The following is a 23,251-nucleotide window of genomic DNA, read 5'->3' on the forward strand; positions in this document are numbered from 1 at the left end:
ACTTATGATGTCAGTCGATGATATATGCGTCAAATAGACGAACTATTTTCGAAGGTATTAATTCAGTAGGTAAAAAAATATTTCTCTCCTTCAATTTGTTCTTTCGAGCTTATGCCCCGCATTTATGTTTCCGATGGTTAGACGGTGGGCATCATTTAAATTTCATATTTTCGTCATTCTAACTGGCGCGATTTCAATTGCAAATCACTGGGCTCTTCTAAGAGGCGTATACTCGTGGCTCGCTTCGTCGAGGATTTAATGAGCTCCACGCTCCCTGGAGGCTGAAACTTCCGTTCGAAATGCTCGCGAAACTTGCATGCTCGGTCTCGAGAACGCATCCTAGATAGTAAATACCATTGATATCGTCTGGAATTCACTGATCTCGGCCGACTTTCTGCAATTTTTCCACCATTTATGCGTCTTCGATTGCTACTTTCGTCGCTCGATCGATGTTCTCCGTCTTTTTGGGAACTTAGGAAGCAGAAACAGCATTAACTGATACCTGCAATACTCTCAAATTAGGAATCGAACACGTGTTCAGTTAAATTAAATAAATAATAGATAAACGATATTAATCCCTGGACTGGTCGCGGTATTTTGCATCGTGGAATCTTTTGCACGAGGTAGTGAAATGTTTTGAAAGTGAACATTTAACGGGAATAACAAGTTTGCGAACGTTAGGGGGAATATATTGAGTCACGGTTCTCCCAACGCACCTCGCCGGTGAATCGAATTTTCCTAAATCGAACTGCGGAGTTTTTTTCAACGAAACGAGAAATTTTCGTACGCAGGCAGACAACAGAGCACGATCTGCGTTTGACGTTCAATCGACGCTTCGTGCTCGGCCTGTCGTCACGTTTCCGCGTCGCTGCTTGTCACGAGTATCATCGATACGTCCCCAAAATTGCTTTGTTTTCGTGTCCATCGCCTATTCCCTGTCCGAGATTTCGTTCTCTGTTAATTAATTTGGTTAACATTCTTTTTCAAAGTTCTTTCTAAATCACGGTTCCACTACTATTTGAAGTATTTAAAAATTAACCGGAATTTTACTTTCAGTAACTAAGAAATTTCATAAATATTCATTCGCCATTTATTTGGAGTCTGAATCTTGTTTCCTTCGAGTGTTCCCGGAAGTCGAGGTGCGTAAACAGCTAAAATTGATGTCCTTTGTTCGATCAACGAGTCGCTGCACTTTTCGCGGTAGTCCCTTGCTAGATAAATCAACTCAAAGCGTTTCGTTTTCAGGCACAGCGCGGTCGACGAAGAATCGCCAGGGTCCATCTCCAAATCACTGACTGTTCCTCCCACGGACTCGAGGGATTCCACGTTGGACGTATCGCTGGACACTGCGAAGAACATCGTTTTTCCATTAGACTCTAGCTCTTCTTCGAAGCACTTTTCCTCGATTCAGAACTTGGAGCCTAGAAATGTGACTGCGTCTACAGGGACCAGATTTCAGTATCATCGAGGAACAGCACCTCTAACGCTGAGTTTGGGAAGCGAAGTGCAAGACTTTTGGTCTGTGAAACAAGAACCGACGCTTTCCAGACGGGGAGACTTGGAGAGAAAGTCACCGAGTATTCGTAGGTCGGAGGATCGCGCGCCGGAAGGATTCGTTGATTCGGATAGCAAAGTGACCATCAACTTGCCGTTGGAGGAGTCGACGCTTAAGTCGAAAGAAAACGAGGACTCGTTCAGAATCCCATCCAGTCCCGAGGAAGATTCTGACAGTGAGATCGTCGAGGTTCGAAAAGACAGTGCTCTGTTTCTCGAAGAAGCAGAGGGACTACCGACCCTACGCGAGATTCTGAGGTCCAGAGGGCCCAGGATCGTCAGACCAAGAAGGGAGAGCAGCGGCTACGCGAGCAATTTAGGCACTTTCGACGAGGACCGACGGAGTTCCTCGTCCACGGACGTCCTACAAGACTTGTCGTCCTTCTTGAAAGATAGGCGGCGGTCTTCTACCGGACTCAAACGTCTGAATTCCAGAGTGATCCTTGGCAGGGCCGAGGAAAGTCTAACAGAGGAGGTGGTCGATATTGAGACAAACACGATGCCTACCACGGAGGTGCACAGAAAGGTGTCCAGCACGGGACTGGACATGCCTAACATCGACGAGGTGAAGGAACTGCTGAGGGACGAGGTAGCCTCCAGACAAATGAGCATGGACAACTTGTGTGATCTCGTGCAGCATACCAGCGTTGGTGAGTTGAATTTATCTGTAGTATTAGGGATTCCGAGATGGTGGTCCCTGCCACAAAGTATGGAACCTGAGTCTACGTTTGATAGCTTTGGTAGAACGTTTAATCTAACCTACTTGGTTACTGTAGAATAATATAGAGTTGGAGGATTCTCGGTTAGTTCAACGTGTAGAGTTTCCCTCTGTATATTCTCGACCATTGTACTAAAGTAAATAACCGAACTTTTGGTACATGTTGCATAGTTGCGCTACAATGTAGACAGAATCCGTGATGCAGTAATCGTAGTAGAATTAATGACGAGATCGAGAGGCTACTCCCTATTAATACACGTTACGTATCACTGTAAAAAATGACGATTAAGTTAATCGTTTTATTTTCTACAGAAGAGTTGTCTGCAACGAGACTTCGAGATCCGTCCACAGTCATAATCGACACCTCGTTTCCCAGCGAATCGCTCGATCGCCTCTCGACGTCCCCAACTTCCAGGAACGCGTTAAACCGGATGGTTCGCGAACGTACCGTTCGAAATGTCAGCAATGTTCTCGAGGAACTTGACCAAGCTAGCGATCGATCAAGCTTGAAGATCAGCATCGAGAGATCGGAGCCTACTGTCGATGAGATTAGGATCGTTGAAGAATCTGTCGACAGATTGTCGATGGAATCGTGCAAGGAGGAAGAGACCAGTAAACCCGCGGACGATGCTCAGTTGAGGGTCCTTCCGCGATCGATCAAAGTATACCAGCTTCTGTCGACCCAGTCCGAAGACAGAACTGATGGAGAACTGCATCTGGCGGACAGAAGGATCTCTTTGCAGATATCCAAACAAGACGATTTAACCCAGACTGTGATATCACCTGCTGAATCAAACGACGACTTATTGGTTCACGATGAAGGTAGCACTTTGACGCTAAACAGCAGCGTTTGTAGCGACATGGGCACCCAGACTCTGGCATTCGTCGATGACGTTAGGAAGGTACAAACTCCTAGCGATGTGGGATCGAGTCCGAGGTTTCTAGGGGATGCTTCGAGCGTCAATGTTAGACCTATTTATCCGTATTGCCCGTACTCCCCGTATGGTAGTCCTCAGGGATCGCCCAGGAACAGGAGGAGACCCCTCAGGGAGAGTCGAAGGGTCTCCATCGACAATAGACAGGGTGCTCTGCAGCTAAACCAGTACAAACTCCTGGATAATATCGGGCAAGTGAGTTAGAGTTCCATTTTTTTTCACGTAAATTACGATTAGTCTTGTTGTTTATTTCGTTCTCCGGGATGGCGCGTGACCCCAGCTATCTGTCGGAGTAATTTTCGTGTCACTGTTCCTGCCTATTAAAAAGTAATTAAGAGCAAGGCAATTAAAGTTGATTGTCGGCAATCGCGTTATGTCACTCTCAGTAACGCGATATCGTTCATCGAGGACTAAGGTACACGATTCGCGGATCCTTTCTATCAGTTCAGGTGCTTTCTCAATTTCGTATTTTGTAATCAGTCGTGATTTTTGCCATTGTTAATTTTTCCCGTAAATTTAATTTTTCACGAATCTATTGAATTTCTCACAGAAATCCACTGTTTACGTGTAATGGTAACGTCGGCTTCAAAGCTCGTTCGTCCAATGATCTGTGTTAATATTTAATTAAACAGTGAGCGTATTTACAGCTTTATATCACAGGAACGCACGTAAACTTTTCGTGATGCATTGGTTTGTAGAAATTCATTAAATTTCCTCATTAATCTCGTTATTTTCGTTATTTTAAATTCTTTTATAACCGAGAATCGTCCCGAGGAACCTTCTTCCTCGTGTAAAGCTGCAGAAGTTTTGGCAGAAAATTATTGAAAAGGACCTTAATATACGCGTCTTCTGTAGAATACTTTCTTAATTATCAACATAACCCAGAATTCTGTTCTCTTGGAATTCCCTGTTCTCTGCTTCGTGAAAATTAGCAGAAAAGTAGAAAGGTTGGGGCAAAGCACAGTTTGGGAAAGTTTCTACTCGTCTCGCGAGAGGAAGAGGAGTTGAATTCCTCCAACCGTTTCAATCGTAAGGGGTAAAAGGGAGACTTTTTCAAGCGAGAAACGTCGTTTCGTGAATTTAAGTTGTGCAATGTAGACGATTCAATCTATCCCTGATCGCGTCCTTTCAAACTGTGCTCGAAGTTGAAATTAAATCGTCGTTGCTGGCCAGCGCAAGCCAATTGAACGCGAAATTAATTTCCATCGATGGACTTCATATTTAACGTCCTTATGTGCTGGCAATTATATCGTTCCATCGTCCTCGAACGAACAGAGATCACAAACACATAGGTTTTCTAACGTTGTGTGCTGTTGTCGCTAAATTCTATTAGACTCTATTGTTTTCTTTGTTGAAGGGCTCTTTCGGTATAGTAAAGTTAGTTTACAACGAGGAGGACGAGACCCATTACGCGATGAAGATCCTGAGTAAGAGGAAACTGATGAAGAAGGCGGGAATCTTCGGTAGAATGGCACCGGGTAGAAAGGGAGCCGCGAACCCTTTGGCGAAGGTCTACAGAGAGATCGCTCTGTTGAAGAAGTTGGATCACCCTAACGTCGTTAAGCTGGTAGAGGTTCTCGATGACCCGGACGAGGATAATCTTTACCTTGTTTTTGAACTTGTTCAGAAGGGCGAAATCCTTCAGATACCAGCCGATAGACCTTTGGACGAGGAAACTGCCAGGAAGAATTTCCGCGACGTTGTGATGGGCGTCGAGTACCGTAAGTATCGAACAAAGTTTAAGAAACTCTGTCTTGCACGATCACTTTCAGTTTGTGACTCGACGAGTTCCTGTATTTTCTGAAATTTGCTTTTCCAGTACACTACCAGAGGATAGTGCATCGAGACATAAAGCCGAGTAATCTACTGGTGGATAGCGACGGACGTATCAAGATAGCTGATTTGGGGGTTAGCGCGGAATTAAGGGCATCCGGAGAATTATTATCCGGACCAGCCGGAACCCCAGCCTTCGCGGCACCCGAAACAACCACACCTGGTGCCCATTATTCCGGAACTGTGAGTATCTTCGCGGCATAAAGCTGTCGCTTAATTGATTTTCAATTTCGCCCATATTTATCGTTAATGAAGAGCTACGGCTTTCGAATACGTGAACCGTTAATCGTGAAAGTGGTTTATCTAGTTTCATAAAAGCGATGTTGCTCCAGGAAATGTGTAAAAAGCACATAAATTAAAATATATGTACTCGTGGAACGGGTTGTATGTTGAAATAGCAAATCAGAAATTAGAATATTGCAGTTTTGATACTTCCGCGTCCCAGAATGAATGAAGTTCGATCATTGTTGACGGCGACACCTTGGAGCTCTTCATGAACGTTCATAAGGTTCACTTATTGCACAGTTAACCCCTATTACGTCGATGGTTTATCGATTTTCAATTTCGTAGTAAGTGGTTCCCTTCTGTTGTGACGTTCATCGGCGGTCATGCTTGCCCTTGACTTTGTACGATGAGGTTTGTCAATAGTATGATTCGTGATAGTGATTTACCCAAAGTACAGTGATCCCTTTGAGGGTCGGTTCGTTTTTATTTTCTACTTCGTTACCTAAATCTTCTTTTTTATCCAAAATTTACTACCCAATTAAACGAAGGATCTATCGAGTAATTTATTAAATAATTTCGTGTAGCACTTCCGGTATATCGATTCCTCTGTTTTTGGGAAAGGCTGTTTCGTAATGACTTTGCGTCGATGGTTTCACGGTCGATCCGACGGCGAAATAGTACGACAAATGGACTTTCTATTGCTAAGTTTGAGGGCACGTTTAATGTCCTCGTGCACGTACAAACGGTACAGCGCGAAAACTTATGAAACGAGTTGCACGCTTCGGGAGGTGACATCGATTTCTTCACGGTATCGTGAAATATGCAGGTGAACTTGGAAGTACGGAAAGTTGCCGCTCGCGGAATTGGGTTAAAGCTTGGTTATCTGACTCGTTAACGCGTATTAACCGCGAGAAAAGTTTGTCTCTCGATGGATTCGTAATTTATGAACAAAATTTTCTTGCATGAGATAGAACGAAGGGGGACGGAGCGCGGGATAAGTCGTAACACATGGTAATTCATGTGAATCCGTACTGAAATTGTCGTTTCGTCCAAAACCGAATAAAAATTGCGGGATACACTTTTTTAATACGAGGCTTCCTTTTCGAGAAAATTAGGATTGAATATCTGTTGGGGTTGTGCGAACTTTAATGTGGCGCCTCTGTTGGATAGAAGCGGTATTTCTTCATATTATGATATACACGTGTTACGATTGACACAAATTTACTCTCTTGTCCCTTAATGTAAGTTCACCATCGCTTTTTTCTTGAAGTCAGATCTGATCTTTCTGTTAATAACCAACAGTTGAGTTTATTTGCATAGAAATCTGATCGTGAAATCAGAACAGCAGTAATTCGTAAGGGCGATACTTATCTCGCTTAAATCTACAGCAGAATAAACTGGCACTCGTGACGCATTATTACGCCTCTGTTCGACGACCGACGAAAGAAGCGTATAATTTAGCATGTACTAGCGTAATTCACCCTCGTTTGGGTATATTTCCAAGATTATAGTCGAGATTTATCACCTGACCTTATCGTCAGTACGGTCGGTTTAGTGACTTTGTGCAGTCGATGACAAATTTCTGTTTCCAATTAGAACAATACACCAATTTACAGACTTAGTTTCTTGCTTGTTAGCGAGGTAAAGGCCTAACTAAAGGTTAACTTCGATATTTAGACGGAAACTTTCGTAAATTTTAGGACGAAATATCACTAAATTTCACTGAACGACCACTTACGTCCTGGATGCAAGCGTTAGTAAGTTTGCGTCTAATATAACTGTTCGATACCCAATGCAAACCAAACTTTAGATGGAGTTCCGAGTCTCCGTTGTACTCTCAATGTGCAAGGGATTTTAGTATAGAATCCTTCATGTGGCTTTGGAATCACATCTACATATATTCATAGTTTCAAAGTCTGTATAAAGTGAATAAAACCACCATATCATATTTATGGTACATATTTTATACCGACGAACAAAATACTTGAATTTTTATCGTTAGTTATTTTTCTATTCAGCTTATAATGTAGGGAATGTACCAGACCTTACACCTTATGCGATTGCGAAAAATTTGGAGTTAGTCAATAACTAGTGCGTAGTTTGATTTTGTGTTTCGTTTTATGTTGAAGTTATGCGATGTATGGTCTATGGGGGTGACGCTGTACTCCCTGGTAACTGGAAAAGTGCCATGGGATGGTGCTGGTAGCATAATCGGCGTCCAAGCAGCGATTCGCACGGAGCCGATAAAATTTCCTCAGAAGCCAGCTCTTTCCGATGATCTCTGCGATTTGATCTCGAAAATGGTAGCTAAGAATCCTGCTGAAAGGATCTCGTTGCCAAATATAAAGACGCATGCATGGCTGACCAATCATGGCGCCGAACCACTGCCTAGCGAAGTTGACAATTGTCGACTTCCTGTTACCGTTACCGATGAAGAAGTAGAAAGGGTGGTCACTAGGATACCAAAGCTAGATACTCTGATCCTCATCAAAACCATGTTGAAACAACACAGTTTTCAGGTAGTTATTTCCATATTTATATTAATTTTGTGTATTATTGCTAAACGATCATTTCAAATTTTGTTTTTATTTATTTTCAGAATCCGTTTTTACCAAAGAAGAGTGGAAAGACTGTGTGTACAGACGCTGTGGTCGATGGTATGAAGCTATCTCCGCCTGAAAAGGTAGAGGAGACTATGGTGCCAAGGAAGACAGTCAGGAACGCGAAAACGGAACGTTTTCAGCGAACTGGAAGAAGTAATTCTGCTCCTGATTCTTATGACTGGCAAGCAAACGGCAGGTAAACTATTTCAAAGCATTAGGACTCTGTCTCTATTATTTTTACATTGGAGACAAACTGTCTTAATCGTATATTTTGAAAGTTTACTTTATTATCAGACAGATATCCATAGACAATCCTCTACCACCAGTCACAGAAGCATCCACTCAAGAAACCGAAGCTGAGAAACGGTGATATTACTAAGAGTTTTTGGTAAGTATCAAAAGTAAGTGCTATCACTTCGTCGAATGCTGCACGAGGTATATGCGGAATGAAATATTCTTTGACGATCGTCGAATATTTCGACGCTGTTGCTTCGAAGAGCGACGAATAAACCAGTGAAGTTGGTTATTATTACTTTATTGGAATCTTGTGTTCCAGTTTGTCACAATCGATCTATTGAATTAGTTTGTTTCTGATTTTAAAGACGTTGAAGTGGCTGTTTCGTTGAGCTACGAATAGCTGCGTGTGCTAACTCTCAATATAGTTTTTTTACATTGTCGAGAAGTAATTTCATTATCGTGTCTGGGAAGACTTGTATATATTTAGAAATACTTTTCCAAGCGTGTAAGCCAATTACGCGATTCTTCTCGTCAAATTTGCAATCTGAAACATATCGCGATTGCATTCTGCGCTCTGAATTCGCCTTAAACACTTCAGAACGTACTTACTCGATTCCTAAAATCTGAAAGTAACGAATTTGCGGTTAATTCGATCGTTCGTCGAGAAATGAACGTTCGATGCGATCGGAAACCAATTTCGATTTAAGCCCCGTCACTTGTACACGAAGTTAGACGAACAATAGTGCAAAACTCATTAGCGTAGACCGTGGATTCAAATGGAAACTGAAACAGAGCGAACTAAATATTCGTAATTCGTGTAATGTAAGTCCTAGGAGTAACGAAGACATTTTAATTTGTTTCATTTAATCCTTTCGAGTCTCGTATGCTTTGTACGAAAGATCCTAATTTAACAGGGTTCGAACAACAAAACTTCAATATTAGATGGTTTTTCTGGATATTACCAACTGCCGGTAACGTTGGTTTTGGCGGGACGCGCACTTAAATGCTGCCCGATCACCTAACGGTGGCTTTGATCTATACGATCAGAATTCCAAAGAACCTGATTGGTCGATATGTACTCGTCGCTTCCCCTACTCTTTGCTCTATCTCCCGTTTTGCTCTCAAAGTATTGCCTCCCACCTAAGGACCCGTGCATTGCCTACGGTAGACAGGATTGGTTCCTACAGCCAAGTTTTGATACGAGATCTCCTCGTCCAACAAGAATTCGATAGAGCCCTTCCCCTTCCTCTCCAATTGATCGGTGATGTTTGAAACTCCAACCAGAATTGCTAGTAATCGGAACAAAATGGTCGACAGTGGTGTAGGAAAGTAGAATTGTGGGGGAACGATGATGTCGTTTTATCATATAACTATCATGTACCAAGCATGTGCGAGAGAAAATTGATTTCTTCGCCGATGCTGGTAGTTTTTTACTATCCAGGAATAAAATATAAATAAACGTTTGCAGTCGTGACCCTGTTAAAATGGGAGTAACAAGTCAAAAAGACGTAACCAAATTTGGAATCATTCCAACTGATTCGGAACACTGTTTTGTCTACAGAACGTTCTTCGTGACGAACTTATTCATTATCTACGAGTTAACGAGGCTGAAGGGATTAATTTCGGTACTCGAAGGCCGTTTGGCGTTTTTGCAATGGCGTTCTACTTACGAATTTTAGCTAGATATAATGTTACGTAGAGTCAACGGTTACGAAATTCGAGGAAGTTAGCAGTATTTTGTATGCACCGCTAATTGTATTTTCTAAGGGGCTTGAAACATCAGCCTGCGAGACAACGATGTCGTTTAGATATAGGTCCGGTTATACCGCGACACGGGAACGAATGTTTTCCATGCTTTTTGATCGTTCTGTGATGTTATTAAGCACCGTTTCGTACTTTTACATTCAGTGAGAATGTTTTATACGTTCGACTATTATTAAGGCTCATTTTAGGTATTCATTTTTCGAGGAAATTCTGTTACATGTTCCTTTAAGTCCATTCATAAAGATCAAAATGATATTCGTTCGAAATATTTTTATTTCATTTTAATGTAACGCCAGTGGTTTATTTTCTTTCGTCCTCAGAAATTTTGTACAGGGTTCAGTAAAAACGATCAGTCGCTCTAAGGTAACAGACATCGTACTTTTTGTAAATTAATACATGGAAAATATAGCGTCAGAGGTAATTAGGAATTTTTTACAAGATCGTAATCTCTTATTATACAACATCTTGTTGTACTTTAACCCTCAATTGGTATCTCACATCCCTGATAGTACCTCCTATTGAAGAACAGAAAGCTGCATCTTGTATAATTGTTTTTGTTTTATGCAGTTGATTACAAAAAATAATATAGCACAATATTAATTATAAATGAAATAAATGTAGTCGTTGACGTGTTAGTATACTCCTCACGGTACCAGTTAAGGGTTGAGTCGCGTGATCGTCTTTTCTGAATCCAGTGTACCGAAGTCACACGACCTGAGAATTACGTGGCATATAAATAATAAGTTCTACTGTGTAGAGCTGGAATGATGACGAGTGAAAGGAACGTGAGTACGATTGGCTATAGTGAATTAGTCAAATCTATTATTTCGAATTGAGATGTTGGCAATTTGCTCTTGACTCATATCGACTCGCCAATCATCTTTCTAGCTCTACACAGTACTTTACATAGTGCTGAGCACGCGACCAAATATACGCAACCAAAAGTCGGATTCGTGATTTCGTTGGACTTTACCGGGGGGACCATGATAAACTTTGACTTTTATCGATAGCTTTGAAACTTCACGACCGGGATACTACTTGTAATCATATCTCGTCACGGTCTCGCGACATCTTCGCAGAATTCTCAACAAGATGTTGCGTAATTATTACAATTTATTGTAGGCTTAACTAATAATTTGAAACCTGGAATTCATGTTTATTCGTGCACGAGAGTCTTTGATATCATCGATGGCGTACAATATTTTTAAACGTTTAGTCGATACCTTTTGAAGAAAGAAAAACGTCATTTTAGAGTCTATTTTATGAAATTGCTTTGGTAATTAGATCGAAATTTAGAGATTCAAGGTAGTAACATACCTTTATAATCGATATGTAAAGGTAAAATTTGGTTTACCCAAAACTGAGGAAACTAAAAGAAAAATGCAAGCTTGCATTCAACTGTGAAATGAGAAATAAACATATCGCGCATCACTCGATGTTTTTCCAATGACGATTATGTGTTCGAAAACTTTGATTAGTTCCCGTGCGTGCTTGATGATATTATCGATACTCTTGCGTGAATAATCATCACGTTGATGTAGTGAGAATATCCTTGAGGCTGTCGTAAAAGCTGTGGCTACAAGTTGGATAACTCTGGAACTACTGGAAATTTATAAATATTTACTCTTAATGGGGTATTATTATGCGACGTGTTTTCCCCCCTACTTTTTAGGAATTTTTGGCAAAAAGATTATAAAACTTTTTGCAATAAAAATTGGAGACTATATTTTATATTATTCAGAGTTGAAACCATCGAGAGAAGAATCATTCAATTGCGTCTCGTGGAAGATTTCAAGTATTGCCCGCTTAAGTGACAGTGCATAAGTTGACTTTGGTAACATTTAAGCGGGCAATGCTGTACGGCGAACGTTGGATATATGACACGCCACAAAGTTTGGCAGCCGAGGAGGACCTTCGTCTCTTTGACTCGTCCTGGAGAACTGTTACGGGTATGTGTGTCATTCCGAAGACTAGAATCTTGTATTTGTGATATTTCTGATGGTACGACGGTGCATTTTTAACCGACTTGATTGCGTTGCATCACGATTCAAACTACTGTACAAATTCGTGCACAATGTCCGATTTGGTAGAAAAATTAATAAATGGATATCATGCGAATCGTCTCGAAAGTAGTAATAGTTTCGAAGGTTACCTGAAACGATTTTTTTATTTCAAGAATTCAATAATAGTATTTGTTACATAGACAGTTTCGTTCCCCTTCCTTCTCCTTTTTCTATTCTAGTGTTGAAAGTATACCAGCAGCGAGATAAGGAGTAATTAAGTATGTAAATTAACATAATTTAATAGAGTATGGGAAATCAAGCAAGTCCAACAAATCAAAATATTATAACCAGGGTTCAAATATGCTGTGTGTAATTGCAGCGAGCATACACTTCTAAATTATGTGGATGTAGACTGATACTAGGTTTGTATCAAGCACGTTGCTGAACAGAAGATGGCACAAGACACAATAATATTTTAAAGAGAAGCATGCATGAATAAATATTAATCACACATGATGTACATAAAATTATTTTTTTCTATTTTTAATTTAGAGAATGTATTAATTGTACTATTTACGAACTCTTTCATTATAAATATATTACTACGGAATGAAATTTCAAGTTTTAGTTAATCCGTGACGAGTACTCGAAATAAAAAAAATGGTGAATTAGGGAAACGATATACGGTCATTTTTGCCGCGGGCCTCTAAAAGCATAGTCCGGCCTTGAAGCTAATATATTTAGGCGGGAAAACATCGACTTGTTCCGTCTTCTGATAGGTCACACGTGATTGGTGTATTCTACTAACCGGAAGTTGGGTTGTGATTTGTGGCGCCCTCCTCGAGTCTGCGTTGTAAGACAACATAACCCTAATTTACAGTAACAACAACGTTTACAATATTTAATTGTGTTTTAATAAATCCTCCACATGTTTTCGTGTTTACTTGATTTATTCTCGTAGTAAAATACTTTTTTTTACAAATGTTTAGAAAAATCTGTTACTTCCTTCCATTTAGGTTCTTGATTCTAAAGTACGATCGTCTCTTTTGTTTCGATGGTTTATGCCACTTTGTCAAAATTTTCATTGCTATCTCGATACAGTCTCCTGCAAAAGAACATTGTTAAAAATCTTCAATTTACATTTTAAATTTCAAAATTAAAGTTGTGTAAATTAAATCTTTCCTACACACCCTTCGGTTCTGTCGCATAAAGTTTCCGGGAAAATGTGAATGGTTTCTCGACCATTTCGAATATGCTCTCGTTAATTTCCGTGACGTTCAGTTTCGTCTTTTGGATGAGGGAAGTTTCGAGTGCGCCGAGAAAAATAGCCCAACGTGGCTTGAAATAATCCACAATGACGCCGGACCATTGTTTGTTCGCGTAGTCCCTTATTTCTCCACGCGGCCCCCACAAAGTAATCTGATTTCTGGCGTTGTATTCGTATAATTGTTTCTCTGCTTTGTTAGTCGTTACATTTTTCGCTTCCTCCAACCACGTGCCCAACAGGAAAGCTCTTCCAGAGGCCAGTATCGACTCCAAATCGTCGAAGAGCTCTATAAGCGCATTAGCGTTTGATCTGGAACAATTGCAGTACAGTTCGAGATGTAAAATGATGAGAATGTATATTGGTTTATACTCACTTGAACTCAGTGACGTTTGTATTTTTAAAAGCGTCCATTAATTGGACGTAAAGATCATCTGCCTTCAGTTGAAGAGCTTGCCTAGTCAGATCGACGACGTCGTGTTGATAAAGGGTGCTATTCCTTCGTCCGTGTCTTGCTTGCAGAAATACGTACCACGCGTCGAAAAACGAGGCACGATCGTACCAAGCCTACGTAAAAGTAATTAAAATTCGATTTGGAAAAAATTTTACAAGATAGAAGAGTCAGTAACATTTTGACTCCCTTTGATAAGGCGTATTAACTTTCGACGGCAATATAATTCACTGACCCATGGCGTCAATTTCAAACTTGGACGTGCAGTAATCACGTAACGTCCTCTCACTCTTCCTGTTCCACTGAAGTTGTAGATCGTTCTTCTCAAACTCTTCCAAGCCTTCGCTGAGTACTCGTTCCACGCCCCGTATCTGCGACTGGCGTAATTTTCGAACCTGAATCGAATGAATGATAGGATGTTTCAACCTTTTATAGTCGAAATTACTTCTAGTCTCTGTCAAAAAATTAGCTGACACCATCTCCCAATCGTAGCCATTCTGACGATTTGATCTCACCAATTGTCCAAATTCACGCGTTTCTGACGATAGGCCATTTCATTCATCAAATCATAGATGACGTAGTTCTGGTTTATGCCTTCAGGTGTTAGGCCCGTTCCCACCATCGTGCTGTCGTTCATGTTTCTTGCTTCAAAAACACGCTACAAGAACAACACATCTGTTGACGTTCATCTTCAACTTTTATTAATCATCACTTTTTATTTGTTTTAGGTGGAAAGATCTTGCAAGGTGTTCAGATGGCGTTATGTGCTGGTGGGGGTGGACAGCTACTATTATTTTCTCCAACTACGAAGAGATTTACTCACACGGTTGATAATTTGAGCAGAACCAAACATGCCGAGTGTTCCGCCAAAGTTGTGCAACATGCACCAAATGAACGCATGGCCATAATAAGATTTGAATCTGTTGTACTGAGGAAACTGTTCGGACTGCAGGTCCAAGACTATCATCTTCCCCTGAAACGAGAAATCTACTATTTCGAGACAATGTTTCCGTATTGAATTGATTTAATTCGGCGACAGAAACAGGTAGCGTAAGATTCTGATCAGTACTTACAAGTGGAACTGACGACAGAAAGGCCTTTACTCTAGGCTCGGTCCAGAATGTCATGCTATGGACGAATAGCCAGCCTTGCATTATCCTTGAATGATAATTGCACTTCAAAATTGCAGAAATGGAAAGAAATCGTTTAACTAGGGAATCAATTAAGCACGATGGTAGACGAACGTAATTTATACTGTACAGTTGTTACATACAGGGTGTTCGGCCACCCCTGGGAATAATTTTAATGGGGGATTCTAGAGGCAAAAATAAGACGAAAATCAAGAATACCAATTTGTTGATGGAGGCTTCGTTAAAAAGTTATTAACGTTTAAAGTTCCGCTCGTACTGAATTTTTTTCTCGAAACTGAGTAGGATTTCGGGGGTATGTATAATGACCAAAAATGCTTGCAATTGACCCCTGTAGCTAAAAATAATTTTTCCAAGACGATTCGAAAGTCTTTTTTTCACCCAAAACTTTCAGCACTTACTCGAATTTTTTTCTCGAAAGTGGGTAAGATAAGAGTGACCGAACACCCTGTATATAATTACCATATTGCTTTTGGATCAACGCTGTTCATGGCTGAGAAAACCGAATGCCCTATGTTCCTCAGATACTTCAGCTCAGTGCTGTACGGTTCGTTTTCGTTGAAAGTGTCGCAATTGTAGACATGATCGGTGCCAAACTCCTCGATATACTGCAAAACGGAAACGTAAGTGGCCGAAGAACGCTACGATTATACTTTTTGCCAGCGGAATTTCTATAATTTTCAGTTACCGTTTCCAAAAACTTCTCGCCGATCGCCTGAAACAGTGGATCCGTAGGCTCCAGGAGAGAGGGGCTGAAGTGACATCGAGACAAATGATTGTAGGTATCTTTAATCAAAACTCTTACGATTTAATATATTTTTCGGAACACTTACCAACAATACTTGTCCGAGAAATGGTTCCAGGGGTCTGTTTTAGTTATGTTTGCCATAGGAAATAGCCTGGAGAACGCTCTTGGCACGTGTCCTGCGAACGCTGGTAGGACAGGAATGATTCCAAGATCCCTCATCCTTTGGAGGATTCGATGCTGCAAACGGAGCGATCTCTCGTGCCAGTTTGAGCTTAGAGTACCACCCAATCCACGAATGTTGCCCATTCTAATCCTAAAGAGAAGTATGACAATGTTTTGTTTAAGTAACTTGCGAGATTCGTAATCTGAGCACGATTGATATTTCATGAAAATCAATAATACAGAACCTTACCAAGGTAAGAAGGCAGGTCCCCCGAAATGTTCGTTGATCTCGTGTTGGGTCAAATTCATCTCCAGGTATACTCTTCGCCAAATAGCCTCCTGGCCATTGAATGCAAGCGCCAAATTAATTCCATTAAGAGCCATCCAGTCGATATTCCTTTCCCACTGATCCCACTGCCACCATGCAGAGCTGTATCCCATGGTGCATACGTTTTGATAGTATCTGAACCTGTTAGAGAATCCAAACATTCGATCATGTGGAAATAAAGGTGGCAGTTGCTAACTATTTACGACTGCCAACAACCTGTCATTCGAGGTGACATTTACGCGAACGTCTGGCAGTGTGTTTGGGAGTTCGAGCTGGCTTCCCTCCCACGATACGTGAACGTTGCAGTAGTTCTTCAGGTAATAATGTAAGCCCCATGCAACCGTCACACCGGAGGTACCGACGATCTCAATTTGATCGAGTGGAGTTTTTCTTATCTGAGAAACAAATATTTAAGTCCATCATTTCCTCGTTTATAGCCCCCAAACAGCCGTCATCAATGTCTACCATAGGATCTCTCAAATTTTTCATTATTTTCGCAACAGTTCAGTTTGTTGTTATTATTTTTTGATCGTTGGTCGTTGACTAAGAGTTCTTCCAACCGTTTGCGATCATCCTCAAACCTAACTAGATAGAAAATGGGCGTTAAAGATAAATAAAGATACAGCTTGTGTATTATAGAAGCAGTCCTCGGATTATTGTAGATTATTTTCGATCGGATAATTGAACAGTAGTTGAAAATTACTCATTTTAGTTATACGCGTTATCGTATAATATATGCAAATTACTGTGAAAGTGTCCTTTCCAATAGGTCCAAGATCAGGATCCACGATCATTACGAACAAATTAGCTCGTTCCGCGCCTAATAGTCTTTGGGCGACGCCTTCGGCTGCTTTTATTTGCACTTCCGGTGAAGATTGAGGTCTTATGTGCCCCAGGGTGCCCTGAAAGGCTAGAAAATTTTTCGTCTCCCTTATAATACGGAAATATTACTCCATATTTAAAATTTTGTTCGAGTAGATTTGTACGCATAATTCTCTACTTACCCTTTTCCCCCAAGTTATGAATTCTCACTATAGCTTAGAAATATTTAAATTTGTTTACACTTACCGTCCTGCTTTATACGTTGACTGCACACCACCATTAGCCCAAAAACGATAACGCTGGACGTGTACAATAACCTTACCGCCGACATTGTACGGGAATGTGTAGTATCTTGTGTTTTGAAGTGGCGAATGATGAAAAGAGGAGAGAACTACGAATGCAGGACGTTTTCCCACTTCTGACGCCATTTCTTATCACTCCATGAAGCCTCTGCTATTTATGTATGTGTATACGCTTAATAGCACGAGGCTTTGTTATACTACTGGATACTAAATGGACTGATGGACGCACGTTGACGACATGACGACAAAGAAGTTACCCCCACTTTAGTATCGAGATGCGCCACGTGCATGCGCAAAAGGCTATTCGTTGTTCACAGCTGTTCCAGTCCATTTGTACCAGTGAACCTCAAACCGCGGTCAAAGATGCCTGACGGAGCCCTGGGGACACTTGATTCCACTTTCTCACACTATGTCAGATCACGCGTACGTGAGCTCGTAAAGTTTCGGAGAGTCGACAAAGGCAAACTGATACATGCCCTCGTTTTCGATTCTGCTAAGCTGCCCAAAGTAATTTCGGACCGTCTCGTGGGAGTCGAGAGTGAAAGGCTCACATTTGCCTTCTCGTAACGTACATAGCAATCATATGAAAAAGTTAAATGAAATTAGCAATTTGCACTGGTCAGCAGATGCCAGCAGGGCCCCCCAAAGGGCTGCAAAGGCCAGTGGAGGCAAACTGAGGCTAGCTGAGATCAGTAGGGACAAGCAGTAGCAAGTAGTAATTGTTATATGTTGTCAGAAGTATCAGGAGTGGTCAGCAGAGGCCAGCTCTACCAGATAAAATAGTTTAGTCTTTCTATAACAATCGTAGCTTTATTTATTTATCTGGTTTCTCGTCAACAATAATTGTAATCAAAAATTGTATATCGTATTGTCTTCTAATACCTGAATTTCTTAGGAAACACTTTCGAAGTATTCGTTTCCAAATTGCTGGGTTAACATTAGTGGCGCGTTTTTAAGTTTAACCTACTTTCTAGCTCGTGGTTTCCCGATGATTCGTTTCTACGGAGGAACCATTAGGCACATGAACGAACACATCGTCTCCAAGTTTTACTTTCCCTGGAACGTATAGTCCACATAGTATTCCTATTGCTGGTACTTTTCCTTCGAGCGCAACTTGTTTCGGGGCTGTTTGTTCTCGAAAACTGAAAATGATCGAGACGTTTTTCGCTCGTAGAACGAATAGGTTTAATCAGTTTTAGAGGTATTTGAAAATCAATAATAAAAAATTTCTTCGACTTTCCCCACTTCCATGGGAAATGTTTAAATTGTAAAGTGCTTGGAAACCTTGATGAATGCAAAAATAATATATTTCTTTGGAATCTATCAAGTTTGAAACTAGTGTAATCCTTTGAGATCGATCATATATCAAAATTACATAGAAGATAATATAAATTTTTATGCAATGAAACTAACAGAGCAAATTTTTTATAAGAAATTTAGAAAATGGAGCCTTGAACGTCTCACGCTCAGTTGAACAATGGTAGTATTGAATGATCATACGTTTTTAGAGTTTTCGATGGTTCCTGTTCATCCATAATGCCAGTGTCAGGGTTTACTTGAATTAATTTGCATCTGCAACGATAGTAATCTTCACGAAACTTCCGAGAAACGAAACTTTTAATTTCGAAAATATTCGGTTAGTAGTTTACCCTTGCTCGGTTAGTATCTAGCTATTTTTTCCAATTAATATTTCTTTGATCATGTAATTTCGACTATAGGTCAGTGTTAGTTCTTTTCATTTCTCGTTAGGACAAAATGAACTAGCCGCTGAAGGCCACGAAGACGCTATTCCTCCCGCATGTCCAAGCATGTACTGCCACTCGAACGTAGATTAGTTGGCATATGATAAAGGAAAAAGAATTGGCTTTAAGTAATCAATGATTGTCTCGACTACCGTAGAATGTCAGCACATAGCACTATACTTCAGTTTTTTTTAGTTAGTAGTAATTTGTTACAGGCTAGAATTTGAAAATGTTTCTGTCGTACCTAGTACACGGTTTGACGTTTCTGATCACAACTTGTTCGCCAATTTTTATCCACTCCCAGTTGTCGTCTTCGAACGGTTCCTGCGTAGAAACCAAAATATTTGGACGGAATTGTAAGGCAGGTACTGGTCTCTCCAGTTTCTCGTTCAGCATCTCGACGGATCGCGTGGACATCAGCATGTAGCTGGCCAAATCGCTAAACAAGCCCTGAAAGATATTTGTTCTAGGTATGGTTCGTTCGAAATATTCGAACATTAAAATTTTTACATCCGATAAGGTTCTAATTCTTTGGCCTTACAGTGTCCTCGTTTCTGAGAGTCTTGTATACTTTTGTATACTTTTCCCAGGGACCAACGGAAATGTTTCGTCTGTCCATCAGTGCACAGCCCAATCGTAATCCGGAATTTATTCCAGTTAAAAATCTAGAACGAATGAAACGTAGTGATTGATTCAAGATATCGATTTTTTTTTTTTTTGCTTCTAACGTCATGTTCTTCGAACCTTGATAACCATTCAGCAGGTTCTGGGCCACAATCGATACACTTCACTGGCTCTCCCCACCACATGGTGCATTGAACGGCTTCGGGACTGTCCTCTGAACATTTTGGCACATTGAAAATTACACTGGGCATCCCTACGGCTTCGAGTTTCACCTTGGATTCGTCTACCGCGGATAGGCTAACTAGAATCAGCGTTGGGTACTGTCTTCCAGTTTGGAAACGGCCAGTTTCCTCGTTGTACACTAGAAACATTCTGATAAACAATGAAATTTCATGAATTACTTCGTAAAGTATTGCGATCGTAAAATTATTCTATAAACGTTTAATCTTCTCGCGAAAAAAAATCGAAAAATTGTTTACTGTTTTGCAATCCATAGCTTCGTTATCAAAATACGAGCAGTTAAACTTTGCTGATGTCAGCTGATCGCGGGACTGCGCACGCGCTCATCCAACATCTCTCCATGCGCTCAAACGCGCAGAACTTTAATTATTCATAACTTGTTTACGATGCCACGGATTGTAAAACGGGAAAAGAGTTTTCGATTCGTATTCAGATTATGTCGAATAAAATTATGGAAGATTCATTTTTGCAATTCTCAATTGCATGTATCATACAGGCTTACGAAACAACTTAATAGGTCTAATGAATTTATTTTACGCTGTGCATCGTTAATGAATGTTAAGTAACAAATGAAGGATTGAAGTGACGCGTTTGAAGTCAAACGATATTTTCTAGAGCATCGAGTATCTAAGTAAATAATACAAAAAGTTTCACCTGTCTCGAAGGGTGAACCGCCCTTCCTTCTCAATACTTATGCCAAATTCTGTGAAATTGCATTCCTTCACGTCCTGTCCTCGTCCAGATTTTAAAGGGTACGCGTATAGTTCTTGAATTTGACCCACTTTCATCCATTTTGGATCGGGTAATTCGGGAATCGTGTCGTTGGTGGGGCACACCGCAACGTCGATTTTGTGATTTATGTTATTTTTGCAGGTAGTGATTTCTTCGTGAACTTCCTCGTCTTCCTTTGTGTCGTCCTCTGTCGTCTTTTTCGACTTGTTTGGGTAATTTCTCTTTATGTTCCACATGATCACTAGGAGAACTATAGTCAAACTGCACGTCACCACCACCGTGGGTCGCCAATCCTGAAGACGAGATAATTCTCGATTGGAAATGATTATTTTTTGAATTATATTAAAGAAGTAAATTTTGTATTGGGACCACTTTTCGAATTTTTCTATATTCGAACAACTATTTGAATGCTATTCGTAGATCACTCTACTAATTCAAACGTGCAAGATGTCGATCATAATCTTGTCATTATCTTCATTGTTATCAGGAGCATGATATGGCATACAGTAAGGAAATGACTCACTTTGAAACAACAAACAATCCGATTAACGACTATCTTTTTTCTAGGTTACTTTTCTTGTGATTTCATGATCATCCGAAATCGTATTATATTTTTGTATTATCTTGGTAGTTTTAACTGATAACGTGACAAATCCAGACGTCTGAGACATTAATCTCTAGACTGGTAGGATAATTTTTAGATAAAGGTTTTGCATAATGAACAAAAATTGAATAACTTTTGATGCATTGTTTGTTCCAATAAAAATGATAATCTGAATCGAAGAACGTTTTACACTGATCGAAAAAATGCTTATCTTCACAGTTATTTGATCGAATAAGCATTTTTATACGTCAGTAAACGATGACCATTTATTTGCACGTTTGTTTTTGTAGTTCGTGCTCGAGTGCTTGCAGTTCTACTAAACACGTGACGCCGCTACTGAGTATTGTGTCAATGTTTCTTAATCGAATTCTCCACCAGTCTAGGCAAAGAGGCTTACAATGGATTATTTATTTCTTTACTCTTTTTGGGCACTATCCCGGAAGGAAGTTTGTTTCTACCAATAGAAATAGACTGCTCAGAATAATTTTAGGAGTTGCTCAGATCTCTTCGTGGATCATCGAAGCTTCGTATATTTCCAAAACTCCATATTTTACTTATTCTCCTTAACTACCCAAAAATGTAATCCTACGATTATTTTAACTGTGTAGTTTTTAGACGCAAGTTCAATTTAGAATATTTTTAAGAATCTAACAAAAACAGTGCAGGCTTCATTACATTGCCCACAGAGGAGTAACTAATTTTTCTAACTAAATCTTTGCGTAAACTTCCAAAGTATAACTCAAGACCCTCACGAACAACATGTTTTTGTCACCTTTGGAATTACTTGCTTACAATTCCTCTTTTCAACCAAACTTCACAAACTTCAGATTTAATTTTTTTTATCAAACATCAATCCTGGATTTTATCACTGAAAGTGTCCTGTTAGTCGTCGATGTAACCCACGAAATAACTTGACCACGAATTCTGTATCCAAAGAGGCTTAAAGAGATTCAACCTACCGGGTGTCCTTGCATGTTCCTTCGATACCGGTGTCCCTTGCGGAAGGATACTGTTGTTCGACGCGCGGCGTGGCAGATTCACCCGCGTTCCTCGCACATTTCCGACTCCTACCGACTCTGCTGATATTATGCAACGCGTCGACTCCCTCTGCCCTACTCCGCGACATTATCGGGCGCAGGCCTCTATCGTAGGCGATTGTGCGCTGTCCACCAGTCGTCTAGGAACTCATTGAACGGCGCCAGTGAATCGTCGATGCTTTTAATTATCACGTGTCTGCTGGCTAATTTTTCTAAAGTCGATAACTTTTTATCTCAATAGAACCACTACCCAGTCGTATCATGGCAGAAGCATCTGGCAGGCGCACGTGGTAGCACGAGAATATTATCGGTGGTCCAGTTTTGTCTCGACTAGTTACGACAGTGGCTCTGGAATCCGTGTTCTCTGTTCGAGTGACGCGTTTAAAGGGTGACATGAAAGTATTAGGCTGTTAACTAAATCTTAGCATTTAGTTTCACTTTTCGTCGCGTTGAGTGTCTCGTTCCGCTCGTTTGATGGTTAGGAAACGGAATTTTTAACAGGTATAATGGCTGAAGAAGGCGACATGAATATTAATGATGCTTGTGGACTTGACACCGTTAGCTGACGTGTAACATTTAAATGGTACTCGAGAGTCTCGCGTGGAAACTTTACGGTCGGCTACACGTGTTTTGGCTAGCCAAGATGACATTAGGTCGCACGTGACTTGTCAAACACGAACAAACTACGGAGAAATTGAAGTGGAAGGTATCGGGACATGTTATGATTGGCTCAGATTTTTCGTTAGCCGATTTTCTCACCTTTTGAGGCCCAGAGCACCGAATTCGAAGTAGAAATGTAAAAAGTAGCAAAGAAATTCAACAGAAACCGCTTGCAGAATTTTGTTCGTTCAAGGATGAGGCTATGTATAGGGCGATTCTCTCGCCAGTAGATTCGAGAGGAATGTTCCCGCCTAAACTCTTACAAATAGAGTTGTGTCCGGTGCAGTAGTTGTCATCGTTGACCAATGGATGAAGCAATATCGATATCGAGCCACGACGTAAACGTATACGGTATTATCACCGACATTCCTTTCGAGTCTGCATTTGGAGGAATCGTCCTATATCACTGTGACATCTATTACCTCGAGAGCTAAAGAATAGTGGTCGAATAGGATGGGGAATATATCAGCTAAGATGATTTCAAGCTCATTAGTTTTTGCTGTTTATTTGATCAT

The 23,251-nt window shown here is 40.6% G+C and overlaps 3 protein-coding genes across 8 annotated transcripts in view; 1 reads left to right on the forward strand and 2 right to left on the reverse strand.

Annotated features, from left to right (window-relative positions):
• LOC143343384 (uncharacterized) overlaps nucleotides 1-11,987 on the forward strand; it is a 54,114-nt gene extending 42,127 nt beyond the window's left edge. The window contains exons 4-11 of one of the 3 annotated variants that reach the window (XR_013079956.1): nucleotides 1,246-2,204; nucleotides 2,585-3,402; nucleotides 4,565-4,928; nucleotides 5,027-5,223; nucleotides 7,395-7,784; nucleotides 7,865-8,064; nucleotides 8,163-11,174; nucleotides 11,208-11,987. Coding sequence is in view for 2 of the 3 variants with exons in the window: in XM_076768236.1 (XP_076624351.1) it covers nucleotides 1,246-2,204; nucleotides 2,585-3,402; nucleotides 4,565-4,928; nucleotides 5,027-5,223; nucleotides 7,395-7,784; nucleotides 7,865-8,064; nucleotides 8,163-8,238 (3,004 nt within the window). In the remaining variant the exon portion in view is untranslated. Of the gene's footprint in view, nucleotides 1-1,245; nucleotides 2,205-2,584; nucleotides 3,403-4,564; nucleotides 4,929-5,026; nucleotides 5,224-7,394; nucleotides 7,785-7,864; nucleotides 8,065-8,162 lie in introns of all 3 variants that reach the window. The other 2 variants (XM_076768236.1, XM_076768237.1) reach the window with 2 other exon arrangements.
• Nucleotides 11,988-12,776: 789 nt separating this feature from the next.
• Nucleotides 12,777-17,644, reverse strand: Naglu (N-acetyl-alpha-glucosaminidase). Of its 3 annotated transcripts, XM_076768025.1 has the most exons (14): nucleotides 17,042-17,639; nucleotides 16,720-16,883; nucleotides 16,190-16,368; nucleotides 15,896-16,114; nucleotides 15,569-15,796; nucleotides 15,424-15,487; nucleotides 15,198-15,343; nucleotides 14,661-14,745; nucleotides 14,411-14,560; nucleotides 14,103-14,245; nucleotides 13,823-13,982; nucleotides 13,513-13,703; nucleotides 13,063-13,448; nucleotides 12,777-12,977 (listed from the first exon to the last, which is right to left on the reverse strand). In XM_076768025.1, exons 1-14 carry the CDS (start codon nucleotides 17,124-17,126, stop codon nucleotides 12,871-12,873), a joined length of 2,307 nt encoding a protein of 768 aa, XP_076624140.1. In that variant the 5' UTR covers nucleotides 17,127-17,639; the 3' UTR covers nucleotides 12,777-12,870. The 3 variants fall into 3 exon arrangements, with proteins under 3 accessions (XP_076624140.1, XP_076624142.1, XP_076624141.1); XM_076768027.1 differs by lacking the exon at nucleotides 17,042-17,639 and having other exon boundaries at nucleotides 12,779-12,977; nucleotides 16,190-16,558; nucleotides 16,720-16,842; XM_076768026.1 differs by lacking the exon at nucleotides 12,777-12,977 and having other exon boundaries at nucleotides 13,191-13,425; nucleotides 17,042-17,644.
• A 239-nt stretch (nucleotides 17,645-17,883) lies between these two features.
• Nucleotides 17,884-22,215, reverse strand: LOC143343282 (mitochondrial amidoxime-reducing component 1). 2 transcript variants are annotated; one of them, XM_076768029.1, is made up of 7 exons: nucleotides 21,999-22,215; nucleotides 20,358-20,728; nucleotides 19,584-19,835; nucleotides 19,381-19,504; nucleotides 19,084-19,289; nucleotides 18,598-18,669; nucleotides 17,884-18,239 (listed from the first exon to the last, which is right to left on the reverse strand). In XM_076768029.1, exons 1-7 carry the CDS (start codon nucleotides 22,011-22,013, stop codon nucleotides 18,068-18,070), a joined length of 1,212 nt encoding a protein of 403 aa, XP_076624144.1. In that variant the 5' UTR covers nucleotides 22,014-22,215; the 3' UTR covers nucleotides 17,884-18,067. The 2 variants fall into 2 exon arrangements, with proteins under 2 accessions (XP_076624144.1, XP_076624145.1); XM_076768030.1 differs by lacking the exon at nucleotides 18,598-18,669 and having other exon boundaries at nucleotides 21,999-22,213.
• Nucleotides 22,216-23,251: the final 1,036 nt, after the last annotated feature.

The sequence above is a fragment of the Colletes latitarsis genome, chromosome 7 (assembly GCF_051014445.1).
Source record: "Colletes latitarsis isolate SP2378_abdomen chromosome 7, iyColLati1, whole genome shotgun sequence".
In the NCBI taxonomy this organism is placed as follows: domain Eukaryota; kingdom Metazoa; phylum Arthropoda; class Insecta; order Hymenoptera; family Colletidae; genus Colletes; species Colletes latitarsis.

Coding starts and splice junctions, on each gene's coding strand:
- Naglu (XM_076768025.1), bottom strand. CDS start 17,126: ATGTCGGCGGTAAGGTTATTGTACACGTCCAGCGTTATCGTTTTTGGG. Junction 15,344..15,423: donor GCGAGAAGTTTTTGGAAACG/GTAACTGAAAAT, acceptor TCCGTTTTGCAG/TATATCGAGGAGTTTGGCAC. Junction 13,704..13,822: donor GTTTGAAATTGACGCCATGG/GTCAGTGAATTA, acceptor ACTTTTACGTAG/GCTTGGTACGATCGTGCCTC.
- LOC143343282 (XM_076768029.1), bottom strand. Junction 19,505..19,583: donor CCTGCTGAATGGTTATCAAG/GTTCGAAGAACA, acceptor CATTCGTTCTAG/ATTTTTAACTGGAATAAATT. Junction 19,290..19,380: donor CTCTCAGAAACGAGGACACT/GTAAGGCCAAAG, acceptor AATATCTTTCAG/GGCTTGTTTAGCGATTTGGC.